Source organism: Ranitomeya variabilis, chromosome 4, assembly GCF_051348905.1.
Source record: "Ranitomeya variabilis isolate aRanVar5 chromosome 4, aRanVar5.hap1, whole genome shotgun sequence".
Taxonomy (NCBI): Eukaryota; Metazoa; Chordata; class Amphibia; order Anura; family Dendrobatidae; genus Ranitomeya; species Ranitomeya variabilis.
Window position 1 is genome coordinate 262,433,133 of NC_135235.1, and position 18,637 is coordinate 262,451,769.

Here is an 18,637-nt window from a genome sequence, read left to right on the forward strand (position 1 = left end):
CTTTCTAGGAGTTTTGAGCCTGACTCCCCTGGTAATTCTGAACCTACAGGTATCCTTAAGGATGGAGTGATATTGTCTGCCGTTTCTCCAGACCTGCGGCGGGCCTTGCAGGAGTTTCAGGTGGATAGACCTGATCGTTGCCCACCTGGTAGACTGTTTGTTCCTGATGATTGGACCAGTAAAGTCATTTCTGAGGTTCATTCTTCTGCGTTGGCAGGTCATCCTGGAATCTTTGGTACCAGGGATTTGGTGGCAAGGTCCTTCTGGTGGCCTTCCCTGTCTCGAGATGTGCGAGGCTTCGTGCAGTCTTGTGACGTTTGTGCTCGGGCCAAGCCTTGTTGTTCTCGGGCTAGTGGATTGTTGTTGCCCTTGCCTATCCCGAAGAGGCCCTGGACGCACATCTCGATGGATTTTATTTCGGATCTTCCTGTTTCTCAGAAGATGTCTGTCATCTGGGTGGTGTGTGACCGTTTCTCTAAGATGGTCCATTTGGTTCCCCTGCCTAAGTTGCCTTCTTCTTCCGAGTTGGTTCCTCTGTTTTTTCAAAATGTGGTCCGTTTGCATGGTATTCCGGAGAATATCATTTCTGACAGAGGAACCCAATTCGTGTCTAGATTTTGGCGAGCATTCTGTGCTAGGATGGGCATAGATTTGTCTTTCTCGTCTGCTTTCCATCCTCAGACTAATGGCCAGACCGAGCGGACGAATCAGACCTTGGAGACATATTTGAGGTGTTTTGTGTCTGCAGATCAGGATGATTGGGTTGCTTTTTTGCCTTTAGCGGAGTTTGCCCTCAATAATTGGGCCAGCTCTGCCACCTTGGTGTCTCCTTTTTTCTGTAATTCGGGGTTTCATCCTCGATTTTCTTCTGGTCAGGTGGAATCTTCGGATTGTCCTGGAGTGGATGCTGTGGTGGAGAGGTTGCATCAGATTTGGGGGCAGGTAGTGGACAATTTGAAGTTGTCCCAGGAGAAGACTCAGCTTTTTGCCAACCGCCGGCGTCGGGTTGGTCCTCGGCTTTGTGTTGGGGACTTGGTGTGGTTGTCTTCTCGTTTTGTCCCTATGAGGGTTTCTTCTCCTAAGTTTAAGCCTCGGTTCATCGGCCCGTACAAGATATTGGAGATTCTTAACCCTGTGTCCTTCCGTTTGGACCTCCCTGCATCTTTTTCTATTCATAATGTTTTTCATCGGTCAGGTATGAGGTACCGGTTGTGCCTTCCGTTGAGCCTCCTGCTCCGGTGTTGGTTGAGGGCGAGTTGGAGTACGTTGTGGAAAAAATCTTGGACTCCCGTGTTTCCAGACGGAGACTCCAGTATCTGGTCAAATGGAAGGGATACGGTCAGGAGGATAATTCTTGGGTGACTGCCTCTGATGTTCATGCCTCCGATCTGGTCCGTGCCTTTCATAGGGCTCATCCTGATCGCCCTGGTGGTTCTGGTGAGGGTTCGGTGCCCCCTCCTTGAGGGGGGGGTACTGTTGTGAAATTGGATTTTGGGCTCCCCCGGTGGCCACTGGTGGAATTGAACTGGTGTGCATCATCCCCTCTGTTCACCTGTTTCCATCAGGATGTGGGAGTCGCTATTTAGCCTTGCTCCTCTGTCACTTCCATGCCGGTCAACATTGTAATCAGAAGCCTTTCTGTGCATGTTCCTGCTGCTAGACAACTCCCAGCTAAGTTGGACTTTAGTCCTCGTTTGTTTTTGCATTTTGTTCCAGTTCACAGCTGTAGTTTCGTTTCTGTGTCTGGAAAGCTCTTGTGATCTGAAATTGCCACTCTGATGTTATGAGTTAATACTAGAGTCTTAAAGTAATTTCAGGATGGTGTTTTGATAGGGTTTTCAGCTGACCATGAAAGTGCCCTTTCTGTCTTCCTGCTATCTAGTAAGCGGACCTCAATTTTGCTAAACCTATTTTCATACTACGTTTGTCATTTTCATCTAAAATCACCGCCAATATATGTGGGGGCCTCTGTCTGCCTTTCGGGGAAATTTCTCTAGAGGTGAGCCAGGACTATATTTTCCTCTGCCAGGATTAGTTAGTCCTCCGGCCGGCGCTGGGCGTCTAGGGATAAAACGCAGGCAACGCTACCCGGCTACTGTTAGTTGTGCGGCAGGTTTAGTTCATGGTCAGTTTAGTTTCCATCCTTCCAAGAGCTAGTTCTTATGTTTGCTGGGCTATGTTCTCTTGCCATTGAGAACCATAACACCGTGGGCTAGGCAGAACTGTGCCACTATGGCTGTATTCTGTGGACCCTGCATCCACCACATTAACCCAGTGTGCCGTGATGGACCCGTAATGTTTCTGGCCATGCCTACTGGTCCATGCATCAGTTGTTAGGTGCGCCTTTCTACTGAACGATTGCCTCAGTGCATGGACAATGCGTTCTTTGACATGTTGGTGGAGTGCTGGGATGACTTTTCTCGCAAAGAAGTATCAACTGGGTAGGTCATAGCGTGGTACTGCGTAGGCCATCAGGGCTTTGAAAGCTTCGCTTTCAACCAACCGGTAGGGCATCATCTCTATCGAGATTAGTCGAGTAATGTAGCCGTTCAAACCCTGTGTATGCGGATGAGAGGAAGGGTACTTTCTTTTTCTATCTAGAGACTTTTGTAGGCTGAGCTGGAGTGGAGAGCTGCATATGGTGGAACTAGCGGGGGTGGTGGTGGACATGGCAGATTGAAAGAGGCTTGGTGATGGTATTCTTGATGTGGGCCCACCTACAGTGTTTCCAACCAAGAACCTTGTGATTCCCTGACTGCTTTGGCCTTGCGACAATACCTCCACATTTGTCACTGGTGGTGCCATAACTGTTGGGCATCCAGTGAGGGAAGCAAAGTTGCGTTGCTGACTAACTTCAATATGAGCAGGTGCATCAACGGTACGGGAAGTTTGGTAGTTAGTCCATGCTTCCAACTGCCTGCTAGTTAGATGTCTACGCATGCACGTTGTATTTAAACTTTGCAGATTCTTCCTAAAAAATTGCCACACTGCACTCATCCTACTATAGAATACCTTTTCAGGCTTTGCACGCCGTGCTACTGTCACCGGATTGCAATGCTATCCTACACCTGTTGTGGTTTTTGACACACGTTTTGGGCCTGATGTGGGCCTGCCAGATGACAGCTTTTGCGATGTAGAGCTGCAGTAGATCATCCTCCTCCGCTTCTGAGCTACAGGCAGCGGCACCCTCTTCCCCCAATGGCTGCCAATCAGGGTCAACAACTGGGTCATCTATCACCTCCTCTTCAATGTCATGTGCACCGTCCTCTGTGTCAACGTGTAAGGTGCTATAGCGATCGGGACTGGACACCATAGTCTCATCAGGGTCAGATTCGGGCTCAGTACACTGCGAGGGCAAAGTAGTGATCCGAGTCAATGGAGCAGCATAATAATCAAGCTGTGGCTGTGCATCTGTGCACTCCATGTCTGATTCATCCTGTAATGGGCTTTTAACAATTTCCCTCTCTAACCCAGGCACGGTATGTGTAAAGAGCTCCATGGAGTAAAGTGTAGTGTTGCCTGCCGCATCCTTAACTTTTGTTTTGGGTGAAGGACACAAGGAAGCAACTTTTTCCGGACCTGGAGCAGCCACTGGCGACTCGCTGGTTTTAGATTTCGAAGCTTCTGAAGAGGAGGTGAAAGAGCTAGAGGCTGAGTCAGCAATGAAAGCCAAAACTTGTTCCTGCTTCTCCGGCTTTAAAAGCTGTCTTCCAACTCCCAGATAAGGTAGCCTTCGAGGCCTTGTGTAGCCAGATGATGACGCTGCCTCAACACCTCGAGCCTTTGGTGCTATCTTGCCTTTCCCGGTACCACCAGATGCTCCACTACCACCACCACCATCAGTACCAGCTGGCAACAACAGCCCACGGCCTCTTCCACCAGACTTCCTCATTTTTGCGGAAATGTTATCAATATAACAACCGTTATATGCTACTGTTAAACAAGGTAGAAGGTGTATATTAACTTTTGGAGAATTTATATCTCCCTTTTTTTGGCGGGAAGACTGCAGGAAAAAACAGGCCCTGTGTATTACACCACACAATGTACAAGGCAGAACGTGGCTGGCAGATATACGCCAAACAGAACTCACGTAGCTCCACTAAGTGGCAATTTAAAGCTCCCTTTTTTTGGGGGGGGGGAGTCTGCAGGGATAAACAGGCCCTGTGTATTACACCACACAATGTACAAGGCAGAACGTGGCTGGCTGATATACGCCAAACAGAACTCACGTAGATCCACTAAGTGGCAATTTAAAGCTTCCTTTTTCTTGTGGGGGGAGACTGCAGGGAAAAACAGGCCCTGTGTATTACACCACACAATGTACAAGGCAGAACGTGGCTGGCAGATATATAAAAAAATACAAGGGCTGTAGTAGAATTTCAATCTCCCTACAATGATCAAAGGACAAGTATGGCAGCAATAAAAAGGACTGCTGCACACAAAAGTGTGGACAAAGAAACAAGAGAACTGTGCAGAAAGAAGTAACAGGATTTTTGTTTGAAAAAAGCAGTTGGTTTGCACAGCGGCGTACACACAGCAATGCAGCTATCAGGGAGCCTTAGAATGCAGCGTAAGAAGCTACAGAGCTGATGCACCAAAAAAAAAATCCACTGTCCCTGCAAAGAAAAGGTGGTGTTGGACAGTGGAAATCGCTACAGCACAAGCGGTTTGAGGGTTAATCTTCCCTCCCTAACTATATCCCTGCTTCTTGCGAAGCTGCAACAACCTCTCCCTATGCTCAGATCGGCAGCAGTAAGATGGCGGTCGGCGTGCACGACCCTTTATAGCCCCTGTGACGCCGCAGAAAGCAAGCCAATCACTGCTATGCCCTTCTCTAAGATGGTGGGGACCGAGACCTATGTCATCACGCTGCCCACACTCTGAGTGCACCTTCATTGGCTGAGAAATAGCGCTTAAAGCATCATACGAAACACGACTTTGGCGCGCAGATCGCCAACCTCATGGCCGATCCCACAGTGGGATCGGGTCGGGTTTCACGAAACCCAACTTTGCCAAAAGTCGGCAATTTTTGAAACTGTCCGATCTGTTTCGCTCAACCCTAGTTTTAACCCCTTAAGCCCAGAAGGTGGTTTGCACGTTAATGACCGGGCCAATTTTTACAATTCTGACCACTGTCCTTTTATGAGGTTATAACTCTGGAAAGCTTCAACGGATCCCGGTGATTCTGACAATGTTTTCTGGAGACATATTCTACTTCATGACAGTGGCAAAATTTATTTGATATTACCTGCTTTATTTGTGAAAAAAATGGAAATTTGGGAAAATTTTGAAAATTTCGCAATTTTCCAACTTTGAATTTTAATTCCCTTAAATCACAGAGATATGTCACACAAAATACTTAATAAGTAACATTTCCCACATGTCTCCTTTACATCAGCACAATTTTGGAAACAAATTTTTTTTGTTAGGAAATTATAAGGGTTAAATTTGACCAGCAATTTCTCATTTTTACAACACCATTTTTTTTTAGGGACCATGTCACATTTGAAGTCATTTTGAGGGGTCTATATGATAGAAAATAACCAAGTGTGACACCATTCTAAAAATTGCACCCCTCAAGGTGCTCAAAACCACATTCAAGAAGTTTATTAACCCTTCAGGTGTTTCACAGGAATTTTTGGAATGTTTAAAAAAAAATGAACATTTAATTTTTTTTCACAAAAAATTTACTTCAGCTCCAATTTGTTTTATTTTACCAAGGTTAACAGGAGAAAATGGACACCAAACGTTGTTGTATAATTTGTCCTGAGTACCCCGATACCCCATATGTGGGGGTAAACCACTGTTTGGGCACATGGCAGAGCTCGGAAGGTAAGGAGCGCCATTTGACTTTTCAATGCAAAATTGGCTGGAAATGAGATGGGACGCCATGTTGCGTTTGGAGAGCCACTAATGTGCCTAAACATTGAAAACCCCCACAAGTGACACCATTTTGGAAAGTAGACCTCTAAGGAACTTATCTAGATGTGTGGTGAGCATTTTGACCCACCAAGTGCTTCACAGAAGTTTATAATGTAGAGCCGTAAAAATAAAAATTCATATTTTTTCACAAAAATGAATTCTTTGCCCACAATTTTTATTTTCCCAAGGTTACCAGAAGAAATTGTACCCCAATCATTGTTGTGCAATTTGTCCACTGTTTGGGTGCATGGCAGAGCTCGTAAATGAAGGAGCGCTGTTTGACTTTTCAATGCAAAATTGGCTGGAATTGAGATAGGACGCCATGTTGCGTTGGGGAGCCCCTGATGTGCCTAAACATTGAAACCCCCCACAAGTGACACCATTTTGGAAAGTAGACCCCCTAAGGATCTTATCTAGATGTGTTGTGAGAGCTTTGAATCCCCAAGTGTTTCACTACAGTTTATAACGCAGAGCTGTGAAAATAAAAATTATTTTTTCTTCCACAAAAATTATTTTTTAGCCCCCAGTTTTGTATTTTCCCAAGGGTAACAGGAGAAATTGGACTCCAAAGGTTGTTGTGCAATTTGTCCTGAGTTTGCTGATACCCCATATGTGGGGGTAACCACCGTTTGGGTGCATAGCAGAGCTCAGAAGGGAAGGAGCGCCATTTGGAATGCAGACTTAGATGGAATGGTCTGCAGGTGTCACATTGCGTTTGCAGTGCCCCTAATGTACCTAAACAGTAGAAACACCCCACAAGTGACCCCATATTGGAAACTAGACCCCCCCAAGGAACTTATCTAGATGTGTTGTGAGAACTTTGAACCCCCAATTGTTTCACTACAGTTAATAATGCAGAGCCGTGAAAATAAAAAATCATTTTTTTTCCACAAAAATTATCTTTAACACCCAGTTTTTTATTTTCCCAAGGGTAACAGGAGAAATTGGTTCCCAAAAGTTGTTGTCCAATTTGTCCTGAGTACGCTGATACCCCATATATGGGGGAACCACCGTTTGGGCGCATGGCAGAGCTCGGAAGGGAAGGCGCGCCATTTGGAATGCAGACTTAGATGGACAGGTCTTGTCAGGACTCTGAACATTTTTAATTACCTTTTGTGCATTACTGCCCTTTTCCAAGATGGTGTATTTGGTCTCATGTGCACTGTGTCTTCCTGCTATAAAACTCCACCCCAGCCTTCAGTCTGTGCTAGAGTATTCTGCCTTGCAACCAGCTCCAGACCATGGTGACTCCCCGGCTAAATACCTGCTCCTGTGAACCTGTCTGGTGATCCTGCTACCCTGCTCTGAGTTCCTGCTGCATACACCAGTTCCAGTAATCCTCCTTCATCTGCTGCTCGTGTTTACTTCCATCTGCATTTGCTGGACATGTAAGCTTACACCAGGCCTCGCTGGTTGAGCTAAGATATTACTTGAACTGCCTTATAAGCATATCTATCTGTGTTTTGGACTAAGCAAGGACTTATTCGTGTCAAGTATCCTCAAGAATAATTGTGCTTCATAGACTTTCTGCGTGATTGCATTTTCCTCTGAAGGTTCCTATAGACTGCAAAGCTGCGTTTAATATTTACACCAAGTGTTGTGGACTTGAGTTTCTCTCTGCACCTGTTTGAATCACCGTGTGATAATATAGACTTTAGAAACTTATAAAACTGTGTCCTGTAGTTGTCTCGTTCCACACAAAGAGTCTCCTGAGTTATCCCCTATAATTATTACAGGATACTTTAGACTAAAAAAAAAAGGAGACTGCTGGAACAATGACTGCAGAGAGCAGATTAGAGCAGGTGTTTTCCATAATTAGATCACTGCATTAAGATGTGGAAGGTCTGCAAAAGAAGTTTGGAAGCTTTGAACACAATCAACAAGTGTTTGGACAGACTTTGCAGGACTTAAGCACCCGCATGGCAGTCCAGGAAAACAAACTTGCTGGCATAGAGTCCCAGTATGGATGGGCTTTTCAGGACATAAGCACACAAATATCTGCACAAGCGACTTTTCCCTCTGGGCAACCGCCACCAGCTAGCCCACCTAAGTTGCCCCCATTCAGATTTAATGGTGATCGTGGCAAATTTCGTGGCTTTGTGAATCAATGTATGCTATATTTTGATGTGCATGCTGACCGTTTTCCTAATGATAGATCCAAAGTATTGTGTGTAATAATGCTGCTGACCGCACGAGCACTCGCCTGGGCGCTATGGCATTAATGTTTGATGATCCTAATCACCGTGCAACCGCTGAATCTGCTTTATTGTCTTTACTCCAGGCAAAACGTTCTGTTATTGAGTATACTACTGAATTCAGGAGATTAGCGGTAGATACCAATTGGGACAGTTATGCACAATTGCCTATTTTTAAAAGGGGTCTGTCTAGTATTGTAAAAGATGAACTAGCTCGCTCTGAGTCACCACAAGAGCTAGAGACATTTATACAGCATTGTGTGTGCATTGACATTCGCCTTACTGAGCGTAGGCAGAAGTTTGCTGCATATACAGTGGGGCAAAAAAGTATTTAGTCAGTCAGCAATAGTGCAAGTTCCACCACTTAAAAAGATGAGAGGCGTCTGTAATTTACATCATAGGTAGACCTCAACTATGGGAGACAAACTGAGAAAAAAAAATCCAGAAAATCACATTGTCTGTTTTTTTATCATTTTATTTGCATATTATGGTGGAAAATAAGTATTTGGTCAGAAACAAAATTTCAAGATTTCTGGCTCTCACAGACCTGTAACTTCTTCTTTAAGTGTCTCCTCTTTCCTCCACTTATTACCTGTAGTAATGGCACCTGTTTAAACTTGTTATCAGTATAAAAAGACACCTGTGCACACCCTCAAACAGTCTGACTCCAAACTCCACTATGGTGAAGACCAAAGAGCTGTCAAAGGACACCAGAAACAAAATTGTAGCCCTGCACCAGGCTGGTAAGACTGAATCTGCAATAGCCAACCAGCTTGGAGTGAAGAAATCAACAGTGGGAGCAATAATTAGAAAATGGAAGACATTCAAGACCACTGATAATCTCCCTCGATCTGGGGCTCCACGCAAAATCCCACCCCGTGGGTTCAGAATGATCACAAGAACGGTGAGCAAAAATCCCAGAACCACGCGGGGGGACCTAGTGAATGAACTGCAGAGAGCTGGGACCAATGTAACAAGGCCTACCATAAGTAACACACTACGCCACCATGGACTCAGATCCTGCACTGCCAGACGTGTCCCACTGCTTAAGCCAGTACATGTCCGGGCCCGTCTGAAGTTTGCTAGAGAGCATTTGGATGATTCAGAGGAGTTTTGGGAGAATGTCCTATGGTCTGATGAAACCAAACTGGAACTGTTTGGTAGAAACACAACTTGTCGTGTTTGGAGGAAAAAGAATACTGAGTTGCATCCATTAAACACCATACCTACTGTAAAGCATGGTGGTGGAAACATCATGCTTTGGGGCTGTTTCTCTGCAAAGGGGCCAGGACGACTGATCCGGGTACATGAAAGAATGAATGGGGCCATGTATCGTGAAATTTTGAGTGCAAACCTCCTTCCATCAGCAAGGGCATTGAAGATGAAACGTGGCTGGGTCTTTCAACATGACAGTGATCCAAAGCACATCGCCAGGGCAACGAAGGAGTGGCTTCGTAAGAAGCATTTCAAGGTCCTGGAGTGGCCTAGCCAGTCTCCAGATCTCAACCCTATAGAAAACCTTTGGAGGGAGTTGAAAGTCCGTGTTGCCAAGCGAAAAGCCAAAAACATCACTGCTCTAGAGGAGATCTGCATGGAGGAATGGGCCAACATACCAACAACAGTGTGTGGCAACCTTGTGAAGACTTACAGAAAATGTTTGACCTCTGTCATTGCCAACAAAGGATATATTACAAAGTATTGAGATGAAATTTTGTTTCTGACCAAATACTTATTTTCCACCATAATATGCAAATAAAATGATAAAAAAAACAGACAATGTGATTTTCTGGATTTTTTTTTCTCAGTTTGTCTCCCATAGTTGAGGTCTACCTATGATGTAAATTACAGATGCCTCTCATCTTTTTAAGTGGTGGAACTTGCACTATTGCTGACTGACTAAATACTTTTTTGCCCCACTGTAACTGTATTTCTAACTTTTCCCTTCCTTCCAAAGAGCCTGCAGGTAAAACATCTCGGGAGGTGGAGGAGGTGCCCATGCAAATTGATTCTGTTCAGAGGCGCGAGATCAATGAGTGCCGAGAGCATCGCCTTCGTGAAAGTCTATGTTTCTACTGTGGCCAGTCTGACTACTTCTTGATCAATTGTCCTAAGTGTCCTAGACAGCCTAACAAGGTGCTAGCAGCAGTAGGGGAGTATGACAACTGTGATGATGAATCTGACATCTCTGAATGTAGCCTGCCTTTAAACGCTGTATTTCATTCACTTTCTATGACTTCACCCCCCAAGGAGCTTAAGGAAAATAACTCTCACTGTTCTCTCCCTATTAAGATCCTGTGTTCAGGACAGTGGATTTCCAGAGCAGCTATGATTGACTCTGGTGCAGGTGGCAATTTCATGGATATCGCATTTGCCAAGGAACATGGTATTGAAATTCAGCAAAGAGCCTCTCCAATTACCATGGAAACAGTGGATGGGTCACCTTTAATCTCTGGGCCTGTGGATCAGGAGACCGTACCCCTTGAAATTTTGTTGGAGCCTAATCATCAGGAGCAACTTTCTTTCTAGCTAATTTCTTCTCCTCATTTTCCTGTGATTTTAGGCATTCCTTGGTTGCATTCCCAGAACCCAATTATCAACTGGGAGACCAAGGAGATTATCTTTCTGACAAGGAGCAACTCAGCGTTAACAGAGGCTGTCCCTGAGTCCACGGCTACGGAACCACATGTACAGGTATTTTCTTTACCTCCAGCATATAAAGAGTTCTCTGACATCTGTGACAAGAAGAATGCAGATCAGCTTCCTCCACACAGGCATTATGACTGTCCCATTGAGTTGCTTCCTGGGGCAGCTATTCCTTTTGGTAACGTATACCCTTTGGCGGCACCTGAGCTTCAAGCCTTAAAGGAGTATATTAATGAAAAACTGGCCAAAGGCTTCATACGTCCTTCTTCCTCACCAGCAGGGGCACCTATATTTTTTTTTAAAAAGAAGGATAGGACCCTGAGACCCTGTGTTGACTATCGGGAACTCAATAAGGTAACCGTACGAAACCATTACCCTTTGCCTCTGATTCCTGAATTACTGGAAAGAGTCCGCCATGCTAACGTGTTCTCTAAACTGGATCTTCGTGGGGCTTATAATTTGGTGCGTATTTGTCCAGGGGATGAGTGGAAGACAGCATTCAGATGCCAGTATGGACACTTTGAATCTCTTGTGATGCCCTTTGGGCTTTGTAACGCCTCTGCAACGTTTCAACACCTTGCTAATGACATTTTCAGAGATTTGTTGGACCAGTTTATGGTGATCTATTTGAATGATATACAGTGGGGCAAAAAAGTATTTAGTCAGTCAGCAATAGTGCAAGTTCCACCACTTAAAAAGATGAGAGGCGTCTGTAATTTACATCATAGGTAGACCTCAACTATGGGAGACAAACTGAGAAAAAAAAATCCAGAAAATCACATTGTCTGTTTTTTTATCATTTTATTTGCATATTATGGTGGAAAATAAGTATTTGGTCAGAAACAAAATTTCATCTCAATACTTTGTAATATATCCTTTGTTGGCAATGACAGAGGTCAAACATTTTCTGTAAGTCTTCACAAGGTTGCCACACACTGTTGTTGGTATGTTGGCCCATTCCTCCATGCAGATCTCCTCTAGAGCAGTGATGTTTTTGGCTTTTCGCTTGGCAACACGGACTTTCAACTCCCTCCAAAGGTTTTCTATAGGGTTGAGATCTGGAGACTGGCTAGGCCACTCCAGGACCTTGAAATGCTTCTTACGAAGCCACTCCTTCGTTGCCCTGGCGATGTGCTTTGGATCACTGTCATGTTGAAAGACCCAGCCACGTTTCATCTTCAATGCCCTTGCTGATGGAAGGAGGTTTGCACTCAAAATCTCACGATACATGGCCCCATTCATTCTTTCATGTACCCGGATCAGTCGTCCTGGCCCCTTTGCAGAGAAACAGCCCCAAAGCATGATGTTTCCACCACCATGCTTTACAGTAGGTATGGTGTTTAATGGATGCAACTCAGTATTCTTTTTCCTCCAAACACGACAAGTTGTGTTTCTACCAAACAGTTCCAGTTTGGTTTCATCAGACCATAGGACATTCTCCCAAAACTCCTCTGGATCATCCAAATGCTCTCTAGCAAACTTCAGACGGGCCCGGACATGTACTGGCTTAAGCAGTGGGACACGTCTGGCAGTGCAGGATCTGAGTCCATGGTGGCGTAGTGTGTTACTTATGGTAGGCCTTGTTACATTGGTCCCAGCTCTCTGCAGTTCATTCACTAGGTCCCCCCGCGTGGTTCTGGGATTTTTGCTCACCGTTCTTGTGATCATTCTGAACCCACGGGGTGGGATTTTGCGTGGAGCCCCAGATCGAGGGAGATTATCAGTGGTCTTGAATGTCTTCCATTTTCTAATTATTGCTCCCACTGTTGATTTCTTCACTCCAAGCTGGTTGGCTATTGCAGATTCAGTCTTACCAGCCTGGTGCAGGGCTACAATTTTGTTTCTGGTGTCCTTTGACAGCTCTTTGGTCTTCACCATAGTGGAGTTTGGAGTCAGACTGTTTGAGGGTGTGCACAGGTGTCTTTTTATACTGATAACAAGTTTAAACAGGTGCCATTACTACAGGTAATAAGTGGAGGAAAGAGGAGACACTTAAAGAAGAAGTTACAGGTCTGTGAGAGCCAGAAATCTTGAAATTTTGTTTCTGACCAAATACTTATTTTCCACCATAATATGCAAATAAAATGATAAAAAAACAGACAATGTGATTTTCTGGATTTTTTTTTCTCAGTTTGTCTCCCATAGTTGAGGTCTACCTATGATGTAAATTACAGACGCCTCTCATCTTTTTAAGTGGTGGAACTTGCACTATTGCTGACTGACTAAATACTTTTTTGCCCCACTGTACTAATCTTTTCTGACTCTCTACAGGAACATGAAGAACATGTCAAAACTGTTTTAAGACGTCTGAAAGAGAACCATTGTATATTAAGCCGGAGAAATGCGAGTTCCATCGTTCTGAGATACAGTTCTTAGGTTATATCATCTCTCCCCAGGGGCTCAACATGGAATCTGGTAAGATTCAGGCTATCTTTGACTGGTCGGTACCCAACAACGTTAAGGAGGCCCAACGTTTTATTGGTTTTGCAAATTTCAACAGACGCTTCATTCGAAATTTTTCTGATATTGTCCTTCCCATTAATTCCTTGACAAAGAAGGAAAAGCCCTTTAAGTGGTCATCACAGGCTCAAGAAGCTTTTGATCGGCTTAAGATCTGTTTCGCATCAGCACCGCTGTTGATACACCCAGATCCAACACTTTCTTTCGTTGTGGAGGTGGACGCTTCTGATAATGCTTTGGGGGCTATTCTCTCCCAAAGAACTGGAGAGAAGGGTCTACTGCATCCTTGTGCTTTCTTTTCCCGTAGACTAACCTCAGCAGAGAAGAATTACGACGTGGGAGACAAGGAATTGCTGGCTATTATTGCGGCTTTCAAAGAATGGAGGCATCATCTGCAAGGAGCTGCACAACAGATCATAGCGCTAACTGACCATCACAATTTAGAGTTCCTTAGATCCGCTAGATGTCTATCTCCTCGTCAGGCTCATTGGAACTTATTTTTAAATCAATTTAACTTTGTTATCTCGTACCATCCAGGTTCTCATAAAGGGAAGGCTGATGCTTTATCCCGAATCCATGCTGCTGATGGAGCCCTGTCCAAGACCATTCTATCTGATGCCAATTTCATCAGTTATCCACGATCAGGACTTGTGGAAGGAGTGCAGGGAGGCCTATGACGGTGATGTATTTCTGGCCAACCCACCTGTGGATATTAATCTTGTCTTTAAGGGTGGCATGTGGTTCAGAGATCAACGTATCTACGTCCCTGAGGTCGTCCATCTGCAGATCCTCAAGTTGGTACATGACTCCAAGTTGGCTGGTCACAGGGGGGTACAGAAGACACAAGAGTTCCTGAGCCGATTCTTCTGGTGGCCAACTTGCCTGAAGGATACCAAGGACTATGTTCTCTCTTGCGAGGTATTTGCTCATTACAAGACTCCTCATGTGGCACCTTCGGGTCTTCTACAACCATTACCTGTTCTGTCCCGCCCTTGGGGGTCTATATCAATGGACTTTATTGTGGAGCTGCCTACATCGGGGGGCATGAATACAATCATGGTGGTAGTTGATCGCCTGACTAAAGCTGCTCATTTTGTTCCGTGCACCGGCCTCCCCTCAGCTACAGATACAGTGAACTTGGTTATACAGAATGTTTTTCGGTTGCATGGGGTTCTGGATGAGATCATCTCTGACAGTGGAGTACAGTTCACTTCAAGATTCTGGAAGGGGTTTTGCTCTGCACTCAATATTAATGTCTGTCTCTCTTCCGCTTACCATCCCCAGACAAATGGTCAGACTGAGCGTACCAACCAGATGCTCGAACAATATCTATGTCAGCCAATTCCCAGGATGATTGGTTGGAGTTGCTGCCATTAGCCGAATTTTCATATAACAATTCTCAGAGCGCCTCCACTAAATTTACACCTTTCTTTGCCAATCTGGGTTATCATCCATGTATCTTACCTAGGTCTCCAATTAATTCTCCGGCTCCGGCAGTGGAGGAAAGGCTGACTGCGATAAGGCAAAATCTGGAGGTTCTGAAGGAATGCCTGACCACAGCTCAAGAACGTTATAAGAGATCGGCTGATAGATTCCGTAAACCTGCACCCATGTTTAAGGTAGGAGATTCCGTGTGGTTAGCAACTAAGAATCTGAAGTTAAACATTCCTTCACAAAATCTTGGACAGAAATTCATTGGCCCTTTCAAGATCAACGGTATTGTGAGCTTTGTGGCCTGCCGGCTGAAGCTGCCTAGGACTATGAAGGTACACCCAGTTTTTCATGTATCTTTACTAAAGCCTGTATCTCCTAATACCATCCAGGGACATGTTGTGCCACCTCCTCAGCCTGTGGTGATTGATCGGCAAGAACAATTTCTGGTGGAGGAAATTATTGATTCCAGGATTCGCAGGAATCGGCTCCAATATCTGATAAGAGGGCAGGGATATCTCCCTGAGGAAGACTCTTGGGAACCTATGGAAAACATCAATGCCATGTCGCATTTGGAGAGCCCCTGATGTGCCTAAACAGTGGAAACCCCCAATTGTAACTGAAACCCTGACCCAAACACACCGCTAACCCTAATCCCAACCACACCCTTAACTCCAACCACACCCATAACCCCAACACCCCCCCAATCCTAATCCAACCCTAACCGCACACTCCTAACTCCAACACACCCCTAACCCTAATCCCAACCATAACCCTAACCACACTCCTAACCCTGACACACCCCTAACCCTAATCCCAAGTGTAAATGTAATCCAAACCCTAACCATAGCCCCAACCCTAACCATAGCCCCAACCCTAACCATAGCCCCAACCCTAACCCTAGCCCTAACCCTAACCCCAACCCTATCCCTAACCCTAGCCCCGACCCTAGCCCCAACCCTAGCTCCAACCATAACCCTAGCCCTAACCCTAGCCCTAACTATAACCCTAGCCCTAACCCTAGCTCTAACCCTAATGGAAAAATGGAAATAAATACATTTTTAAATTTTTTTTATTTTTCCCTAACTAAGAGCGTGATGACACTAAAAGACGCTTATTATTGCAAAAAATATTTTTTTGCGTTACCACATTTTGAGAGCTATAATTTTTCCATATTTTGGTCCACAGAGTCATGTGAAGTTTTATTTTTTGCGGGACGAATTTTCATTTTTATTTGTAACATTTTTGGGCACGTGACATTTTTTGATCGCTTTTTATTCCGATTTTTATGAGGCAGTATGACCAAAAACCAGCTATTCATGAATTTCTTTTGGGGGGGTGTTTATACCATTCCGCGTTTGGTAAAATGGATAAAGCAGTTTTGTTCTTCGGGTCAGTACGATTACAGCGATACCTCATTTATATCATTTTTTTATGCTTTGGCGCTTTTATACGATAAAAACTATTTTATAGAAAAAGGAATTATTTTTGAATCGCTTTATTCTTTTATTTATTTATTTTTTATTTTTTTGCTGATGACGCTGTATGGTGGCTTGTGTTTTGCGGGACCAAATGACATTTTCAGTGGTACCATGGTTATTTAGATCTGTTTTTTTGATCGCGTGCTATTCCACTTTTTGCTCGGCGGTATGATAATAAAGGGTTGTTTTTTGCCTCTTTTTTAAATTTTTTTACGGTGTTCACTGAAGGGGTTAACTAGTGGGACAGTTTTATAGGTCGTGTCGTTATGGATGCGGCGATACTAAATATGTGTACTTTTATTGGGTTTTTTTATTTAGATAAAGGAATGTATTTATGGGAACAATATATTTTTTTTCTTTATTTAGGAGATTTTTTTTGTTTTTTTTTACACATGTGAATATTTTTTTTAACTTTATAACATTGCCCCAGGGCATCATGTTATAGGGTCAGATCGCTGATCTGACACTTTGCAGAGCACTGTGTCAGATCAGCGATCTGACATGCAGGGCTGCAGGCTTACCAGCGCTTGCTCTGAGCAGGCGCTGGTAAGCCACCTCCCTGCAGGACCCGGATGCAGCCCCGTGGCCATTTTGGATCCGGGGCCTGCAGGGAGGAGATGCTCGGTACAAGGTGAGCATATCACCTTGTACCGAGGGTCTCAGGGAAGCATGCAGGGAGCCCCTTCCCTGCGCGATGCTTCCCTATGCCCCCGGAATGCTGCGATCATCTTTGATCGCAGTGTGCTAGGGGTTAATGCTCCATGGGCGGTCCGTGACCGATCCTGGCACATAGTGCCGGATGTCAGCTGCGATAGTCAGCTGACACCCGGCCGCGATCGGCCGCGACCCCCCCGTGAGCGCAGCTGATCGCGCTGGACGTACTATCCCATCACTGGGAATTAAGTCCCAGGTCACCTTGACGGGATTGTATGTCCAATGGGATTAAGGGGTTAAGCAAAACTGAATGTATCAATTTCTACTCGTTTTGGAAGCAAACGGCTAGCTCCATGATCCCTGATGAAGGAAGCCGTTTGCTTCCGATACACCACACCTAAAGTTTTTTACAGATTGAACCATAGTGAATTTTATAGGGAAATCTGGGGCAAGTGCAATACATGTAAGGATGAAAATTTTTACATAAATCTAAATAAACGGGAGTGTACGCATCACCTCAAGTGGTCCTTTTCATCATTTCCCATAGCGCTAATTGGTGTACTATTATTGTAATACATTTTCTTTTTTGCAAACTGTGTAATTTGCTCAACTAGCAGCTAGGGAAATTAAGGATATTTAGTGCCACGGTATGCTCTTTATTATTACACAGTCATATCTTTTGTACTGTAGAAATGACAGTAGAATTTCCCCAATGTTTTCAACAAATGCTTAACCTGTTTCCTTCTATACCAGCATGGTGTTTTGTGATATGGCTCCAATCAAACGCTCTTGTACGTGAGTCCACCCATCTTTTCAGCTCTATGATGCAGCTGTCTCTGATCTTCAGAACTATGATGTGCTGGAAAAAGGCACAGGCTCCAAACAGATGATGAACCAAGGAACCAGGACTGATGTCAATCAAGATATCGCCTTTAATATAGCCTGCAGAAAATATGCAAATATTGAAATATTTGTACATAGAGGTGAAAAGGTCACAATATCTAAATATACTATTTTTACTGTACACTATAGGCGGGTTAAACATTTAGTTTTTTTTTATTTTTTCGTCTACTGATATTCATTGACTTTTCTGCAACAAATTCTTCAAGTTGGAGAAACCCCAGATTATAATAAGGTACAAATTTCCTGGGAAAATTTACACGAACAGTCAAATTTGAAATTTGCCTGATCTGCTCATCTACCGTATATCATTTTTCCCTTTTTTTTGTCTTTGACCTGTGTTTCTTCTTCTTTTGGTTCAAAAAGCCTGACATTGGCTCCAAATTTGCTCCAAAATGTCTAGTGTACATAAAATCACTTAAAGGGAAGGCTAAAGTACCCACTCATAATGTAAACAGTGAGAAAAATAAGTATTTCTTGCACTGTCTATTTTGCTATTTTGTTTTCCCACCTACAAGGAATGGAGACGTCTGTAATTTTTATCGCAGGTACACTTCAACTTTGAGAGACAGAATCTAAAAACAGAAAATCACATTGTAGGATTTTTAAAAAATTAAATTGCATTTTATGGCATGAAATGCTGTAAGTATTTGATCATTTACCAACCACAAAGAATTCTGGCTCTCACAGACTTGTTACTTTTTCTTTAAGAATCCCTCCTACTCTGCGTTCATTGCCTGGATTAATTGTTCCTGTTTGAACTTGTTATCTGAATAAAAGACATCTGTCCACACACTCAATCACACTCCAACCTTTCTACAGGACAATAAGCAAGCAGCTTGGTGAGAGTGGAAACAACTGTTGGCACAATTATTAGAAAATGACTGTTAATCTTCCTCGTTCTGGGCTTCCATGCAAGTTCTTGCCTCGTGGGGTAAGGATGATTCTGAA

At 44.1% G+C, this 18,637-nt stretch overlaps 1 protein-coding gene across 1 annotated transcript in view; it reads right to left on the reverse strand.

Moving 5' to 3' along the window:
- Positions 1-18,079, reverse strand: part of LOC143766986 (nicotinamide N-methyltransferase-like) — a 54,379-nt gene extending 36,300 nt beyond the window's left edge. The window contains exon 1 of the mRNA XM_077255007.1: positions 17,521-18,079. Within this exon, the coding sequence (XP_077111122.1) occupies positions 17,521-17,831 (311 nt within the window). The 5' untranslated portion in view covers positions 17,832-18,079. The remainder of the gene's footprint in view (positions 1-17,520) is intronic.
- Between the last annotated feature and the right edge of the window lie 558 nt (positions 18,080-18,637).